At 51.7% G+C, this 19,198-nt stretch overlaps 1 protein-coding gene across 8 annotated transcripts in view; it reads right to left on the minus strand.

Moving 5' to 3' along the window:
* Mpped1 (metallophosphoesterase domain containing 1) overlaps window positions 1-19,198 on the minus strand; it is a 72,537-nt gene that overhangs the window by 15,392 nt on the left and 37,947 nt on the right. For 7 of the 8 annotated variants that reach the window (XM_013111005.3, XM_040754067.1, XM_040754066.1 and 4 more), the window contains one exon: window positions 5,825-6,050. In XM_013111005.3, the coding sequence (XP_012966459.1) occupies window positions 5,825-6,050 (226 nt within the window). Of the gene's footprint in view, window positions 1-5,824; window positions 6,051-10,319; window positions 10,542-19,198 lie in introns of those variants that run through there. The other variant, XM_040754070.1, reaches the window with a different exon arrangement.

Here is a 19,198-nt window from a genome sequence, read left to right on the forward strand (position 1 = left end):
GGGGACTCCTTGTATCACCTTCTCTCAAAGCCAAGGTTCCAGCCACTGCCACACTGCCGGCACCTGCACGGCAGGCCGGGTTCTTGTCCAGCCTTGCAGAGTGCCCAGCCGGCCCCTGAGGCCCGCACTCCTAGGGACAAGAGAAGCTCCCTCTTTAGGCCTCAGGGTCCAGCCCTGATGGGAGGTGGCCCAGCCAAGCACAGAATCCTGTCTGAGCCCAGCCTCCCAGGCACAGGCCCGGCAGCCGCTTCCCGAAGTTCGGTATCTCAGCAGGTTTAGATCCCTTCTTTCAAAATACCAGAAGTAATTAGAGCAGATGGGCCTGCTGCGTGCCAACTTTACTCTCTCCCTCACTCCTTTCTCTCTCTCTCTCTCTTTAAAAATCAAGGCTGTTTTTAGTTAAATGAGAACAAAAAAAATGCATCCAAAACCCATAAATGAATAGGGTATATATGCAGTATTTAAAAAAAAGGCAGGATTTTGCAAAAACTGACTCCGTCCTCTTCCTGCAGTTAGTTCCGCCCCAGAGACACTCTGGGTGATGGACATACACCCAGCTGCAGCCGAGGGGACCAGCGACAGTGCCCAGAGTCCCACGGAGTCACTGTGTGCCCTGGAGGGAGGCCGGTTTTCCCTAGATTTGTGCCCCTTCTTTACCTTCCAGATGTTGGAGGCCCAGGTGAGGGCACAGGGAAGTGGGCATCTGGCCTTTGGTCTGGGGGCACTGGGGGAAGCGGGCAGTGTGGTGAGGCAGGAGGTGGCACCGTCAGGCATGGTGCTTAGAGCCCACCTGGAACACCAGCCTAGGGAATGAGGAGTTGGTGTGGGCCTGAGGTGAGCCCGCAGAGAGGTACACACAAGGGTAAATGGCGAGGGAGGGGCTGCGGCGGGCTCCTCACTGCGTACAATCTCCCCACCTGTGCATTCATCCGTCAGAGAGACACTTACCAGCATAAGCCAGGTGCCGCTTCAGATCTTGAAGTTAGAAATAGAGAGATTGTGTGTGAAAGTGGTCCCTGGTGAGCAGAGGTAATATTGAAGAAACCAGTTGTTAGGGTGACATACGACATTCCTATCCTGTCCTGAATGGGTTGGAGGGGGGAGGGGCAGGAGCAGACCCAGTCCCAGGTGGGGTCAAGGTGGCAGAGCGGGGCACACATTTTTCTCCTCATGGTGCCTGCCAAGAAGTGTCCACAAGGAAAAACACAAACTGGACACACACACACACACACAGACACACACCACACACACACACACACACACACACACACACACACACTCCTCTCTCCAAGCACCACTATCCCATTCTCAGTGGCTCCTGGGAGACAAGAGGAGAATCTCTATGAACCAGGGGTGGAGGTGGGCAGGGGTATGGGTGGGGTGGGGTTGTGGGGAGATCCTGTCAGCAGGACAGGAAGCACTTGCCAGGACAAGCAGTGCAGACATTTGATCACACCAGAATCCAGGGCTCCTGCTCACCCCATGGCTCTGTGAGTCAGAAGGCAGATCAAGAAGATGGAAGGCAATCTGAAAGGTGTCTAGTGACCAAGGACTCAGGCCCCACTCAGAGCACACCAAGACTTTCTAGGAAGCAGTAAGAAAGAGAAAACAAACAAGACTGGCCAGGGGGACAACTCGGTGATAAGGGAACTTGTCTAGCTTGTGTGAGATTCGGGGTTTCATCCGCACATCACCAAAACCAACAAAAGACAGACTACCCCCACACCCCCAAATAATTGTCTAGGCAAAAGACATCAGCACTTCAGAAAAGAGGGATGTAGGCGGCCAGAAACCATGGAGAGGTTCCAAGCCCCACCGCAGCACCAGCACCCACCCAAGAGTGAGGAAAGACTAAAGCCTTATGGTACCAACCGTTGGCAGGGCTACAGGTAAGGACGTCACTTGGCTAACTGACTCTGCTGAAGAGAACGCAGGGCTAAGGAAAAGGCTTGTGAAAACGTGAGGACTAGAGTTTGGATCCCCAGCAGTCACATAAAAGCAGGAAGGCGGGCGGCTCGCATCCATTGTGCAGCATCCATTGTGCAAGCAGACCAGCTCTTGTTTAATCCACAGGGGCTCTCATGCTGCAGTCCTGCATATGAAAGTTTTCTCATCTTGGTGACAACCTACTTATCACCCCAAACCCCTGTTGATATAACCACGCCTCTGAAGCTCCGAAGTGTACCTGAATGCCACACATCAGCCAATGTGTCCAGGGAGGAAGAAGCATTAACCCTGCCACCCATGTACTGGTTAGTTTTAAAATCATCCACTTGACAAAGTCATCTGGGCCAGGAACAGTGGCAAGATACACAAATGCCTCACTAGCAGAGACACGATGGCTTCCCCCTGGGCCTCCTGAGACAGGGGACAGAGGAGAGGGGGTCACCTGTAACCCACAGGTGCGCATACCCCAGCGGTGACACAGCTTCCTGGGTAAGCATGCCTCTGTGTACCCATGCATACATGCACAGAGCGGGTGGATCCATAAAACTCCCCTGCAAAAGAGCCGCAGGGAGGCGGTGGGTCCCAACCATCCATCTGCACTGGTCCTCAGGTCCTGCCTCCCTCCCTCCCTCCCTGGAGGGACAGTGAGGGAGGTTACTCTGGAAAGCCTGGTTCCCAGTAGCTTGGGGGACAGCAGAGCAGGGCTGCCAGCCAAGGACCCAGGCTGCTCAGCCTGTGGTTTCTGCCTCTTACTATGACCTGCTCTGGGCCTGGAAGTAATGCTACAGTGTCCACAAGCCTGCTGCTCTCTCCAGCCCCGTGGCCTTTGCCTGTGACAAACCACACCCTTCCCTACCTCCTTAGCTCCGTGATCTCTTCCGTTCCAAGCTCTCTCCATGAGTGCTTTCCCCAGATCCCAATTCCCAGGACTTCTTCCTGAATCAGGGGACAGTTGCTGACCGCCATTTGTCACCAGGGCAGGAGCCCAGGACAGCAGTGTCTGCAATAGTTGAGTTTCCACCAAGTGCATAGGGGTTTTATGGGTGCCAGGCTCTCAATAATGACTCGATGGATGACTCGATGCATTTACTGATAAAACAGGAGAATGAGCCTCAGGCCTCCATGTCCCCTGGGGCACCCAAATGGTACTTAGGAAAGTACTGCATGGTTTCAACTCCAGAAAGGGCAGAGCTCACGGGGAGCTCAGCAGGAACCTGGGGGACCTCTGTCTTGGTAACCCTGGCTGAGCCATGTGCCTACCTGAACCTCTTCTCACCCATCTCTAAAATGGGGATGCTTGCTAGCCTAAGCCCCAGCTGGCACAGAGCTAACCCCCTTCTGAGGTTGCCCCTTGCTCATGAATTACAAGAACCATGCATGACCCACTCATGCTCATGGCCAGCTTAGTGATTGGGGGTGACCTTCCTTGGACAGAGGACCACACAGCTAGGAAACCCTAGTGCTGGGTCACCCAGATGATTATCAGGGGCTCTGATGAGCCTGGCTGCTGAGTGGTGGGACCCTGAGAGCCCTGTCCATCTCCCCATCCCCCTCACCCTCCCTACTAGACTATGCAGGAAGCACATCCCTAGGACAAGCAAATAACAGGTCTCTATTCTGTACACACTTATGACAACTGTCATTGGCTCTGGGGAGCCCTCTGACACCTTATAGCCACCCACTGGAGAAGGGCACACTGTCACCCTCCATTCTGTAAGAAAGTGAACCAAGGCATAGAGAGGTCATCTAGTGATATCCAGGGTCAAACACCCTACAAAACGTGAGGCTAAAATTAAATTCAATTATTTAGTCCCTAAGCCATGCCTCTAACCTTTACAATACCTTTTCTTAAGGTGGTGTGTGTGTGTGTGTGTGTAGTGTATGTGTAGTGTGTACATAGTGTGTGTGTGTAGTGTTGTGGGGGTGTGTGTATAGTATGTGTCGTGTGTGTAGTGTGTATTGTGTGTTGTGTGTGTAGTATATGTGTAGTGTGTGGTGTGTATGTATGTATAGTGTGTATGTGTGGTATGTGCGTGTGTGTGGTGTGTGTGGTGTATATGTGATGTGTGCAGTATGTTGTGTGGTATGTGTGTGCAGTATGTGTGTGGTGCGTGTGTATGTATAGTGTGTGTGGTGTATGTGTGTAGTATGTGTGTGTTGTGTGTGTATAGTGTGTGTATGTGTAGTATGTGTGTGTATGCGTGTAGTGTGTGTGTAGTATGTATGTGTGTGGTGTGTGTGTGATGTATGTGTGTAGCACATTGTAAACCACAGAGCAAAGGTCCAGTATTGATTCTTGACCTCACACCGAGCCTTGCCTCTCACCCTGATGGCCCCATTGCCCTGCCCACTGTGCCAGCCTCAGGACCAGAGCCTTTGCTCACACCTCACGGTATGCACCCTGACGAGCTGTTGCATGAGCAGGCTTCTGCAGACTGGACCCGTGGCCTGCCAGGCAGCCTCAGCCACCATCTTACCTCCTCGCCCTTGGTTTCAAGTCTCTCACATGCTTGAGTGGCCAAAGAACCTTCAGACACCAGCAGGTACCTCAAACCTTGAGCATCACAAGCACGCTCCTCCTGGAGATTGGGTCAGGCTGGCACCTCCTTTCTCTCCTGGCTTTCTAAGATCCACACAGGTCCTTAACCCACCCCAGCCTCAAATCACTAGTGGGCATCAAACATTGCAGGGCTTCCCAGATGTGCTGCTTACATGGCTGTCCAACCTGCAGACACCGGTGTCCCCAGTCAGGGCCTCTGCTCCCCGGCCTATGCAAGTCCTTGCCCTCCCCGAGGCTGGGGTCATTCACCTCCTCTGGGGAGCTTCCCCTCACCCAGACAGAACTTCACACCCTATGGCCACTAAAGGGCCAATAGATCTGTCCACGTGTAGAAAGTGGATAACAAATCAGACGCACGAGACTATTGTGGAGGCTTTGGTCCATCCATGGACCAATGACATGATGCCACAGCCAACAGCAGCATCCCCACCATCATCATCATCACCACTACCGACCTCATTACCACCACCATCACCATAACCATTATCATCCCTGCCATCCTCATTGCTGCCATCACGATATCATCATATCCAACATCATCATTACTAATACCGCCATCATCCTCATCACAACTATCATAACCACCATCACCGTAGACCGTCACCTTTGCTATCGCCGTTCTTGTCAGCAATAGCACCCTAATGGTCAACACCAGTGTTGTGGACACACTGACCATCACAAAGACAGTCTGGGCCCGTGATCACTTTGAGCACCAATCAGCCAGGTGAGCTCTGAGAGAAGGCCCAGTTGGTCACTGTGTCTCCATCAAATAAGGATTCACTATGCATTTGCTTTCAATCAGCTGCTGTCACCACACAGGAAAGGGCATGATGAATCCACCTGAAGATCCCAAATGCCTTTCTTCAGTCAAGTGGATCAAGCCTCCTCCCCAGACACACCGTTCTGTGGGAGGGCAAAAGACAGGCAGAAAGGGAATATCCCCTAGTGCCAGAGGCTCATGTTTAATGTTTGCAAACCAGGAAGCCCCTCCTCAGCCTGTCTGTGTCACCACAGAAGGTCCTTATTCTCTCTGAGAGAGCTGGAGCCAATAGCAGCTGCCTTCATGTAAAGTCCAGAGGATGTAAGTCATGTTACCCTTCCTTGATTCCAAATGGGGAAACTGAGGCCCATGGGTGGCAGTGGTGCCTGAGGTCAGACAGAGAATGAGGACAAAATTAAATCCCAGATCCTCTGTCCCCTTTACACTGGCTCTGAGACTCAGCTTTGGGTCCCCAGCACCTCTAGGAGACTGGAGTCGTCACCACCCACTCCCTCTTGCCATAACCGGTGGTGAAGATGGGTTTCAGGCACACTCACCACGGGGAGCCGTAGATCCTGAAGCCACGCACAGTGACCTCTGAATCCTGCAGGTAGATGCAGTTGGTCAGCAGCGACTGCACGTTCTCATAGTTCTCCGGCTTCAGCTTGGACACGGATGGGAAGTAATAAAAGTCCTGCTTGATGAGGTCAGCCATGAACTCCTGGTCGAAGGTCAGCTCGTGGTTGCCCGCAATCACGATCTTGTATTCATAGGGCAGGCTACCTGTGGGTGGACACGCACAGAGCAGGCTGCTGGTGGCCCCTCTGGAAGCCACAGAGCCACCAAAGGGGAGAGTTAAGGACAGCCAATGCAATCCCCCAGCAGGGACACCCACTGCCCCCATCCTGTGCTCTGTATCAGAGGAGGCAGCAGCCCCATCACCGCTCCCTGACTCTGCCTGCCTGGACCTCTACTGGCCATCAGTCTCGAGCACAAGGGGAGGGTCCTCTCCAGCACCTAAGCTGCAAGGGGCCAGCCTCACCCTCTCTGTTTCCAAGCTACCACTACGTCTCTCGGATTTCTCTATCTTGGGCTCCTCAGCCTACACATCCCAACAGATGTGCGTTCTTTGTAGAGCCCTGTTCAGTCTTTCAAAGATGCTACACTCAGGGAACATGGAATTCAGTCAAAACAAGGTACAGGAATACTTGACATTTTGAACACTATGGTGTGATGTCATCTGCAAAGTTCACGCTGAGAACCACACAATCAAGTTACAAAAAACAAGCCGGGTGGTAGTAGCCCACACCTTTGATCCCAGCATTCAGGAGGCAGAGGCAAGTAGATCTCTGAGTTCAAGGCCAGCCTGGTCTACAGAGTGAGATCCAGGACAGCTAGGGCTACACAGAGAAATCCTGTCTCAGAAAAAGCAAAAACAATAAATAAATAAAATGTAAAAAGTTACAAAAATAGGAGGATAATAGCCTCAAAGTGATCGGGCATTGCCCACCTACAGGCCACCCACCCCCTCAGCCCAGAAGTTGCCATTCACCCTTCTCTCACTCCATGCCCAGGCTCCACACTGCTCAACCCTCTGCCTTAGCTGCTGCACTCAGGAAGCTGTGATGGCTCGGGAAGCCCTGGCTTAGATAAAAAACGAAATGTTGGGCTGTGGAGATAACGTAGCTGATGAAGTATTTGCTTTGCACCAGCCCCAGAACCCATGTTGCTGTGTTGTTTTTAAATCCAGGTCTGGTAGCACACCCTTGTAATCCTGGGGAAGTGGAGAGAGGTGGGTCCCTGCACTCACTGGCTGACCATCCTGACCTACCCGATGAGTTCCAGGTCAGTGATATATCCTGTCTAAAAAAATCTAGGCAGAAAGCACAAGCTGACCTCTGGCCTACACACACACACACACACACACACACACCCTATGCATGTGCACACACACACACACACCCTATGCATGTGCACACACACACCCTGTGCATGTGCACACACACACACACACACCCTGTGCATGTGCACACACACACACCCTGTGCAGGTGCACACACACACACCTTGTGCAGGTGCACACACACACACCCTATGCATGTGCACACACACACACGCACGCACGCATGCGCACGCACACACACACACACCCTGTGCATGTGCATTCCCAAAAGAACCAAGTGTGGTCTGCTGCCTATCTTCTCAGTAGCCCAAACTCAGGATCTGGAATCAGATTCAACAGCTATGTTGAGACTCAACTGCCATGTACATTTTGGGAAGAAGCCTGGTCTCACCTTCAAGTGAGAGCCAGGGAAGGTAGGTCAGGCTTAGGGCCTTGTGACATGTGATATAATGTGACTGTATGCAGTCACTACTGCATAAGCCAGGCAAGACAGGAAGGTGAAAAATTCGGGGGCCATGGGAACAGGAAGGAGCCCCTCACCCATTGATCTGCTGGAAGCTTCTCTATGGCTGAGGATCAAGGTTGCCAACATTGTCAGTGTGCCTTTCACACAGAGACACTTCAAATCATGTCCAAGTGGCAGCGATCTGTGCTCAAAGCCCATGCATGTGACCTGGAATATGCCCTCATTTCTCTCCAAGTGTGACCTGCAGTTTCCTGGGAATCTCACTAACAAGACGATTAACTTTGTTCCCAGTGAAAACAACTCTCAACTCCCCGTGTAACCCTTATTATGGTTGATAAGGGCTTTACCTTATCAGCCATAATCCTGTCTACTTACTGTATTTCAGAAACTACCCTCTGAAGTCAGAGAGAGAGACAGAGACAGAGAGACAGAGAGACAGAGGGGGAGAGAGAGAGAGAGAGAGAGAGAGAGAGAGAGAGAGAGAGAGAGAGAGAGAGAGAGAGAGAGAGAGAGAGAGAGAGACCCTTAGGAACCTTTGGAGATATAACTTCAAAAGTCACTAAACCATAGACATGACTAACATAAGGACAGTAAGGTCAACTTGCTCTCCCTCCCTCCCTCCTCCCTCTCCCCAACCCTTTTCTCTCTCTCCCTCTCTTGCCCCACCCAGCACATACCCCCACCTGGGTACAGTAATGCACAATATTTTTTCCCAAGTTACACACCTCCTTCTAACACCCATACTTCAAACTGCCAAAATTTCTTCTAGGGTCTGGAGAGATGGTGCAGCAGTTAAAAATGCTTCTGCCCTTCCAGGGAAGCTCAGTGCTGTCCCCAGCACCCACATTTGGAGGCTCACAGCAACCTATAACTTCAGCCCCAGTGGACTGATGCCCCCTGCTGGCCTCTGTAGTTGCTGCACTCACATGCACATAGACACAATTTTAAATCTAATAAACCCTGACTCTACTCCTCACTGACTTGTCCTGAAGTTCTTTCCTGTAACTTTGCCCAGCTGGAACTCTCCACCCCCGCCCCAACATAGCACATCCTAACTGCACTTTCCCAAGTTTGCCCAGCTGAGACCTACACAACCTGCTCAGCCTCATGCCTGACAGTCAAGAAGGCAACGCTCTGTGAACAGCCACTCATTCTCTGCCTGGCCAGGGCAGTGTGGCAGCAGGGGAACCCAGAGATGCACGAATCCCCAATCTGCACACCAACTCTGTGCCCCACGCCTGCTTATCAGCTCCGGGACGCCATGATGACAGGATGGGTGTGAGTCCACAGCTCAGTTCCACCATTAACCCCGTGAGGCTCAGCACCCCACCATGCCTCAGTTTCCTCATACGTGAGATGGGAGCAGGAACCCCTCCCTTATGAGAAATCTCTGGCGACCCAGAACACACTAAATAGAAATGAACAAAGACTTTTGATACTCAAAAGGAAAAAGAAATCAATTCCTCTGAGACGTAATACTAAAGAAGCCACAAGTCTCATCCCCCCCCCCCCGACACACACCTAGATATATTTAGCTTGGTACAACTTTGTTTCTAATTGAATCTGTTGCCAGAAAAAAAACGTGAGAGATTCCCAATAAAACTTCACTTCTTCATTATTATTACTACTTTATTGTTATTAATGTGTGGTGATCCTTATGAAGTGCTACGTACCCCTTAGACAGGAGATGAAAACACCCATTTTCTCCAGTCCCCACAAGTCCAACCCACTCATTTTGAGGTGCTGTCCAATGTCACAGGCATTTGGACTTTGGAGCCTTGCAATTAACTGTGCCCTGGCCTGCGAGTTTCCATTTGAAGCTATGGGAGATGGGGGCCTCCAAGACTACAACCTAGCCCTCTATGGGAAGCCCCGGAAACAGGGTGTGAACATGTTAGCTCTGCCATCTCTGCTCCTAGCATAAGTCTGGTGAGTAAAGCCACCTGCAGCACTGTACCTGAGTGATGTGCAGGTAAGGTAGCTGCCAGAGCTGGGGACTGAGCGGGCAGAGGGGCAGGGAGGAGCAGTACAGACCGCCAGTCCCTGGAGCCCACCACGGGCAGTTGCCCTAGTGTCATCAAGATCTTGATTGCCCACAGAGCCATCCAAGGTAGATGTCATCAAATGCTCTCCATATCTGAGGGCCCCAGAGCTGAAGCCAGTAGATGGAGGAGCCCCACATCTCAGGTGCAGGGGAAATGTTACAGGTATTGACCAACTTAGCACCTCTATGTCACTGACTCCAAGTCCTTCAAGGCCACAAGACCCTCAGTCATCCTGGGAGCCTCATCAGCCCTTCCCCAAGCATAGGCTAAGGGTGGGACCAGATGACAAGAGCATCCAGCAGGAAGGACAGGGTGACCACCACTGGCTGCCTACATCCCTGGTTCATCCTGGCTTCCACTTCTCACCGCCCATCCATCCCACTTCCAGTGCTGGTGAAGCTGGGGGTGGAGCCACACTAACGGATTTCTGCCATGTCTCTAACTGGGGGTGCTACTTAAGTAAATCAGCAAATTACACCAACTTCATGATTCCATTTGCCTCTGCAGTGGTGACTCCCCCGGGGCTGGGTGTGCAGGAAGCTGTCAGCTCCCCCACAGGGGTTCCCACCAGCAGACAAGGAGAGCTGAGGAACATAGTCTCCAGTGATTAGAACAGGGCACAAAGAATCACTCCTCACCTAGGGCCAGGCAACAGGCTGAAGCTAATACCTTCCCGGGGTGACAGGTTCAAATATCCATTCCATTCAACAAGATGTATGTCAGAGGCAGCACCCTGTCCCTGAGATGGCAGTCTGGCCATGAATGTATCTTCTGGGTGGTCAGTTGGACTTTACAGTTCACTGGCTGCCTGTGACTGCCACAGACTGTAAGCATTTTTCTTCCCTCTTGACATCTGAGGAAAATGGTTTGGCCTAAGCATAAGACAAGTCAACAACAGAGTGACTGCAAAGCATGGAGGGCAGCAGACACTTGCCACCCATATGACAGCATAGAGGTGCATTCTGAGCCATCATGCCACCTTGTCTCTCAAAAGAAAGGTGGATGGGTGGGTAAGTAGGAGGATGGGTGAGAGGATGGATGGGTACAGGTGAATGGGTAGGTAGATGGATGAATGAATGGGTGGGTAGATGGATGGATGGATGGGTGGGTAGATGGATGGAAGGATGGATGAATGAATGGATGAATGGGTGGGTGGATGGATGGATGAATGGGTGGGTGGATGGATGAATGGGTGGGTGGATGGATGAATGAATGGATGATTGGGTGGGTGGATGGATGAATGGAAGGATGGAAGGATGGATGGATGGATGGGTGGGTGGATGGATGGATGAATGGAAGGATGGGCAGATGGATAATCAGATAAATGAGTGAGTGGGTAGTTGGTGGGTTAGTGAGTAGGTAGATTGATAATTGGGTGAATAGTCAATGGGTGGGTGGGTGGGTGGGTAGGGGTGAGAGGGAGGATATGTGAGTGGATTGGTGGATGGGTGGAAGAGTAAATGGGTAGATGAATGGATGGATTATTAAATGAGTGGGTGGGGGAGCACATGTAAGGGTGGTCATTTGAAAATGTATAAATGGATTTTACATGCACACATGACGACGTGGGTGGGAAGATGGACAAATCTGAGTGGAGAGAAGGTTGGAGGCGTGCATTTATCAGTCAGTCCACCCTGAGACAGCTGACTGTCTCCTCCATCAAAAGGATCTCCATCTTTCTGGATCCTTCCTTCCCTCCAACTGCTCCTGCCAGGGATGGCTCTCAGACTTCCTCCCTTCATCCTTCTTCACTGTCCATCTGTGGCAGATGGGAAAGATGGACACCAAACTAAATGACCTGGTCATCACCGACGTGGATGAAGCCCCCTCCTCTGCTCTAGGGCCACGACCCCTCGTTACAGTTTGTCTTCCAGTCCCACAGCCCAGAATCTCTCACCAACCTGAGTGTGGCTAAGATGCCAGAAGCTCCTGGTGTGACAGCATTCTTGTGTATCACCACCCTCCACCTGCACACAGAGGAGTGAGTGTGACACCACCGGTGCCCAGCTGCTGCAACCTCCTGCCCCCACCCACAGCAGAGGAGAGGTGTGACAGCCAGGGAGCCTCCAGTGCCCAGCAGAAGCGTGACCCCTGGGGCGGGGATGTTCCATGAGCAGAGGTGGAGGTGACTGGGATCCACCATCTAAGCCCAGGTCACGCTGTCACCCTGTGGAGTCAGGAATGGCACATGAGGGAAACCAGAAGGGGTAGCCATTGTAAGGTCCCAGCTGGAGGCAGCTTGAGGGAGTGGGTGGCTTAGACATTTGGCCAGGCTCGGGGTGACCGACAAGTCCACATGCCTTCTATTTTTCCCCGGTCTTCCTCAGCCCAGAGGCAGCTGAGGCCTTGGCCATCCTGTCCAAACGCATGCTAGGCTAGAAGTCCATGTTCTGCATTGAAGCTGGACTCTGCTAGAAGCCTGAATCCAGGCCTTCTGTGCTGCAGCCCCTGAAAGGTGTTCTTCTAAGGCCCCAAAGATGACAAGAGCAGTTTAGCGGCCTGCAGAGGTCCATGCCCTCTGTGGGACAGAGCAGAAAGCTACGCCTCAGAGAGGATATAGAGTTGCTAAAGGTCACACAGTGAGACAGTGGAGTCCTAGGACTTGAACACTAGCCTCCTGCTCAGACAGTGCCCCAAGGACAGTGTCTTAGTCATGGCCAAGGCAACTCTTATAAAAGAAAGCATGTGATTGGGCCTGGCTTACAGTTTCAGAGACTTAGTCTATTATCATAGCAGGGAGTGTGGCTGTGAGCAGGCAGACATGGCGCTGGAGAAGGAGCTGAGAGTTCCACATCCTGATCTGAAGGCACCAGGGAGAGAGACTGGGCCTGCCGTGGGCTTTTGAAGCCTCAGAACCCACCCTCAGGGACACCCTTCCTCCATCAAGGCCATATCTCGAAATCCTCTTAATCCTATCAAAGCGGTCCATTCTTTGGTGACTAAGCATTCAAATATATGAGGCTGTCAGGGCTATTACTCAAACCACTACAACCAGCCTTTCCTGGGATGTACCCCATGAGGGTTTCTGAGGGACATGAGGGATACAGGGACATTCGAGAAGAATAGGGCAGTGATTTGAAGGACACCATAAGCCCTGCAACAGCTGGCCTTGCGGGGTGCATCAGAATGTTGATCCCCAACCATTGACCTCAAAACCAGCCTCTACCCCTGGCTTTTTGGAACTGCTGGGCACACCCTACCATATCACATGGTGACACTTGGCACTCCACCCAGAAGCTGTCCTCCCCTTTCAGCTTGCTTGAGATTCTGGCATTTGCTAGCTGCGGGTTTCTCAGTGGGTAAAGAGACCATGAACTGTCAGTCGGGAGAGCAGATGAGGGTGACATGTGATTTTTTTTCCTTCTCATTTGCCAAATGCATGGAGTCCAAGAGCATTCACACAAAGTGTCTGGGGGCAGCCAGGTTGGGGTGCACAGAACCTGCTGGGGGATGCTTGTGGGAGTCTGCTCTCTAAGTCCTGACATTAATCTCCCTCCAAAGATGTTACCATTCTTTACTGCGAGCATGCCCCATCCCACAGGAAGCACTGCCTCCACATGGCATCATCTCCACACTCAATGAGAGGCACGCATATTTCTGCACCATCAGTGCCGGTCCCGGAGCGGCGCATTGCGCCCGGCAGGGTTTTAGTGTGCTCTGAACACAATGACAATCAGGAAAATGCCCATTTACTGCTTTTTTCCTGCCCATTCCCCATCTCACAGAACACAGCAGAGGGGGAGTGGGATAAGAGACGGTGTAACGATCTCTGATTGCATTTTTAGTGCGTCGCTGACAGTTCTGTGTTTAAACGCTTGCCAACGTCTGAGAGATTCAAGTTAGCAGACGGCTTAGCATGGCACACAGTCTAGGGGAACACTAGGAGAAAAAAAAAAGCTCTAGAGTCAGCAGCAGTCTGCCAGCAACCACCAAGTCACAGGGCCATGCACACAGGGTGGACTATGCGGGTCAGTGATGCAAGGAGGAGGGAATCCCATGTGTGACCTGGACAAGCAGGAGAGCATGGAGCAGGGCACGGGAGGCACAGGACATTCCTGCAGCACCGCAGTGACCTCCCTGGGCCAGGGACCGGGGTGAGCAGTGTATACTTGATGCATCTTGACATCCTTTGCAAGGAAGGACCATAGTCCCCTGCATGCTGAGGAAGGCAGTAGGGCAGGGTACCAGGCTGCAGAGAACAATCCCATCTCTGCCTCCCACTGGCTGGCTGGCTGGCCAGAGAGGGGCCTTGAGCACCCTCAACAGTAACCTGGATGCTCACTAAGCCCATCATATGTTAGTGAAGACATGAAGTCAGAGTTTTCCCCACCCAAGACTTGTTCTAGCTGCCGTATAAGACAGGAGGTGCCAAGAGGGAGGGGCACTCAGTGCTTAACCGCAAGAAGCACACTATGCCACCCCAGGCCCCACAGGGATGCTCAGCCAATCAGAAGATGAAGCAGAAGTGTGGGCAGGAACCTCAACAGTGGTTTACTCTGTGTGGGCCAAACAGGCAAGTGAGCAGGCTACAGGCCACCAGTTTAGTGGGGGGAGGGGGAGGGGGGGCTCCGGGGCACGGGAGCTGTTCCTCACAGTACAATACCCTGGGTAATCTGGGCAAGTGGAGACAGGTCCCAACTGAGAGCCCCACAAAGGGGCTGTGGGCTGTGGTGTGTTTGGTTTGCCTGTGGAAGGCTGTTGCTACCCCTGGCATGTCCATTCCCTGCAGCCGGGGAGATTCCAAGGTGTCAGCACATCAGAGCACAGAAAAGCCAAACCCACATCACACATCCTGGACTTCAGCTGATTGTATCGCATCTTGGGCTTCTCTGGAGAATTCGGCACCGCAGTTCTCTGCACAGCCCAGAAATGAGAGCCAAGGCAGGGGAGGTTAAAACAGAGGCTCCAAAAAGTCCCAGCATTACCCAGGGCACGCAGTGGCTCAGGGACCCACGCCCAGCCTCAGCTTCCTGCTGCAAAGACATTGCTGCCGATGTGTGTGTGCTGGCCCAGCAGGCGCTCTCCGAGACTGAAGGCTGGCCCTGCTGCACAATCAATGGCTCCTGTGGGTCCTGCGTGGGATGCTCCTGGAACCACTGTGCCACACTGGTGCCCATATTTAAAAGGCAAATGCGGTTTTTCTTCTGTTCCACACTAATAGCCCAAATGTTTAACTTTCCAACATTTGTTTTTCCTGGGAAATGTTTTTCAAACAGGGACATTCAGTCCTAGCTGTCTTCTGAAACTGTGTGTTTCTGGCGCTACCACAGCATGGACCACGGCAGGATGAAGGATGCCTATGCTTCTACAGCCCTAGATAAGGCTCCCCACAGATGAAAGGAGTCTGCGGGCCCCCTGTGTCCCCCGAAGGCGGTGATCTGGCAGAGCATATGTGCCTGTGGTGGCCTCAGCTGGTGTCCTCACTGGGTTTCCTAGCGCTGTGACAGAGCACAGACTAAAAGCAACCAGTGGGGGGGATGGGGTGGGGGTTACCTAGATTATGTATCCTGGGTCACAGTTCAATGAACTGAGGGAAGCCAAGGCAGGACTTTAAGCAGGGCAGGAACCCGGAGGCAGGAACTGAAGCAGAGACCATGGAGAGCCGCTGCTGACTGGCTTATTCTCACGGCTTGCTCAACCTGCTTTCTTATACAACCCTGGACCACCTACCCAGGGCTGGCACCTCCCACATCTGTCATTAGTCAAGAAAATGCACCACAGGGTTTCTCACAGGCCAGTTTGGTGGAGGCATTTCCTCTACTGAGGCTCCCCACTTCCAAATGTGTCAAATCAACAAAAGGCTAACCAGCATAGCTGGTGACAGTGGCACTTGCGTGAGGCTATGGTGACCTGCCCTGACTTCCCATCCAAGTGGACGTCTCACCTCTGGGTCACCCGCATATTCTGATCCATGCACCTCAGACCCCCTTCCCTCCCAGCCCTCGTTCTAATTCATGCTGTGCCCATCAGCCAAGTGCTGCTCCGTCCAAGATGCCACCTTCTCTGTGCAAGCCCTCTCCAACCCTTCCGGCTTCCACAAGCAGACGCACATCTCACTCCTTCAGAGAAGGTCCCCTGACCCACACTTCTCTACATGCCCAGTGCAGGGTTCAGTACCGAGTAAGTGCCCACTACGCATACCCCAAATGAATATGGTGTCACTGTCCCCAGACAACAGATAACAAGATCCAGTGAGGTCAGATGAATCTGCAAGCGTTTCCCTAGCAAAGGGCCAAGGGCATTCCAGAGTCAAATGGTGGCCGCAGATGGTGAGCACCATGGCCAACATGTGCTTGGTCATTCTGGGGGCAGGCTGGGAACCACACTGGTTTCCATCCTGTGGGTAGGCACGAAGAGCCTGGGATAGGACGTCCCATGTTAAGCTGGCACTGTGAGGCTATGGAGAGCCCAGGGCTCAGAAAGGGGGAAATCAGTTCAGCTCCACAACTCTACCACCCTGCAATCTCCAGTGCCTCTGTTTCCCCAAATGTTGCACTAGAGATAAAACAAAGGTCCTGAACCCCAGCTCCCTGAGCCCCTCCAGGCAGGTGTATTGGTGGTAGTGGGTCAGCTGGAAGGACCAGAATCCCCTTCCATGGGCCAGAGCACTTGGTGCACTCGTGTGACTCTCTGCTGATGGCCGGCGCTCCTGAGCTCCACAAGCTCAGCCAGGGATAAAGACAGGTCTTGTAAGCGCAGAGGTCTGAAAGCTACAAGGACGCAGAGCAGAGCACCTGGGCCGAGCCAAGGGACCTGCACAGAGAGCAGCATTCTGGGAGCTGCTACCAAGCGGTGGCCACAGCCCTGGAGAGCTGAGCTCAGACCTGGATGGGGCAAGGTAAGGAGAGTCAAGGGAGACACCCGAGCGGTGGCTCTGATGGGCCTCACAAGTCCAAGGCAGGTACAGGGGAAGCAAACAAGAAAAGGCGGCTGAGGAAATCCAGCATCTCCCACCACACCACCCAGGAACATTTCAAGCTCTCTGTGAGACAAAGCCAGTGTGGAGCTCTGGTACCCAGGAGGCACTCAGTGTGTGTGTCCCTGTGCTGAGGGTGATGCTAATGAGCTGCAGCAGGTACACACACATGTACACACACACACATACACACACACACACACACACACACACACACACACCAACAAAACAGTCAGCTGCTTTGGGAAAAGCACAATGCACATCCAAACAGCCCAAGGCTCGCAGGCCCCATTTCTAAAGCACCATTGCTAGTTGTAAGAAATGTTAAAGTGATATCTGAAATTGGGAATATCCGAAGTAGCAGTTGTGCCTTAAAAGACACAAGTGCTACCTATGGCTCAGGAGACGTTCTGGAAGAGGGACAGAAAGATCATAAGGGCCAGGGTGTCAGGGCGTTTGCTGTGAGATTGTCTCTCCTAGTAGTATCAGAAGCCATAACCATGAAGTCTCACCAATATGGCGGCCCAAACATGAGCCGGACGAGGGTGACACCGATGGACATGCCACACCAGATGGGGAGAGCCCACGAGGCCTCAGCCCTACACAAAGAGCTATAGGCAACAGAGGAACGCTGGGAGCAGGACAGGTGGCCTTTCTGACCTGTTTGTTTTTCCAGTGCTAAACAGTCAGCCCTAAAAGAGTACACACAAGGCTACATTTAGGGCTATATGGGTATACACACATGCATGCCATAACAACTAGTGAAAAGAGACCATGAATTTGAAGGAGAGTTGGGGTGGGCAGGTGGGAGGGTCTGGAGGGAGAAGAAATGATGTAATCATATTATAGTCTCAAAACTAAAAGAATAAACAAAAGGCTCTTTAAAGCAGAAGCTGGGAGTGGGCATCAGGAAGGGGAGGTGACATTCAGGGACCACTGCCTTGGTCACAGGCCTTGGAGAACTCTGACACTACCAGAGAGCAAACACCATTTCAATTAAATAAAAAAAAGAAGTTCATCATCCATTCTGTAACTTCATCCACAGGCAGATTGACCTCTTGCCTGCTTTGACTGCTTTGCCTGTTGTTCAAAAGTGAGAATGAAAACTGGTCATGGTGGTACACACCTGTATTCCAGGAGTCAGAGGCAGGAGGATCAGAAGTTCGAGGCCATCCTCAGCTACATGGGGAGTTTGAGGCCAGCCTAGGCAGGATGGTTGGTTTTAATTGTCAACTTGACATAACCTAGAATCGTCAGGTTGGCCTGTGGGCAAGTCTGTGGGTGATTACCTTGCTCACATAAATTGAGGTGGTAATACCTGCCTACCATGGGTGGCACCATCCCCTGGGAAGGGGACTCTAAGCTGCATGGGAGTAAAGAAAGTGCACTGAGTAGAAGTCATACATGCCTCCGTCCATCGATCTGTGCTCCTGCTGGGATGGGATGGGATGGGACTGGATGCTTCCCCATGATGGAGTATAACCTGAAACTGTAAGCCCAAAGGAGTGGGGGGATCTATCTGAAGTTGCTTTGGCCAGGGCATTTTATCATGTCTACAGAAAACAAAACTAAAGCACTAGGCTACATGAGACCATCTCAAAACAACAACAACAACAAAAACAAAGCTCAAGTAAAGCTGTGTGGCAGACCAATGTCAAGATAGGTGGACCATGAACCGCACTGGCTGGCCTTGGTGGTTCTGAGGGCCAAGCATTGGGATTGCTCTGAATTAGGCTCAGAGGTGGGTCTGGCAGTCACTAGAGACAGCAGTGCTGCGATGCATCATTCACCTATCTGTTTTTTTGTTTTTTGAAATCTCTCTAGTGTTGTGGGCTAAGTACTTATAAATACAAATTTCCCTCTTAGAACTGGCTTTGCTGGGCTGGAAAGATGGCTCAGCCAGTAAGAAGTTCATACAAACATAAGGACCTGAATTTGATCACTAGAGCCCTTGTTAAAGATGGGAAAAAAGGAAAGAAGGAAAAATGTTGGGCATATTGGTGCATGTTTGTAATTCAGCACTAGAGAGGCAGAGTAGGGAGGATATTGGGCTTTCTGGCCTCAATAGCAATTCTCAGACTAGTTTCAAAAGAAGAGTTGATAGCTCCTGAAGAATGATACCCAAGGTTGTCCTCTGGCCTACTCACATACACACACACACACACACACACACACACACACACACACACACACACACACGCACGCACGCACGCAGAAAGAGACAGAGACAGAGACAGAGAGACAGAGAGAGACTGCCAGTGTTCAGCAGGTTCTGGTTTTGTTGGTTTTGTCTCTATTGCGGTCTGACTCTAGGGGTTCTCATTTCTCCTGATTCTCCAATGATACCTCTCTGCTCTCTGGGTGACTTCTGTCCCTTCTCTTGCTACTGGGTTCCATTTTGTTCTGATGCAAGACACTGTTTTATATTCAATATTTGAGATGATGGCTTTACAGTAAAATATGACCCATTTTGGAATAATATTCCGTTAGCATATTAAAAGAATGTGCCCTCTGTGGCTTTGGGTGGAATATTCCATCAATGTCTTTTAGGTCAATTTGATCTACAACATAATTTAACTCTTGTGTCTTTTTGTTGAATGT

The sequence above is a fragment of the Mesocricetus auratus genome, unplaced genomic scaffold, assembly GCF_017639785.1.
Source record: "Mesocricetus auratus isolate SY011 unplaced genomic scaffold, BCM_Maur_2.0 Super-Scaffold_100010, whole genome shotgun sequence".
Lineage (NCBI taxonomy): Eukaryota > Metazoa > Chordata > Mammalia > Rodentia > Cricetidae > Mesocricetus > Mesocricetus auratus.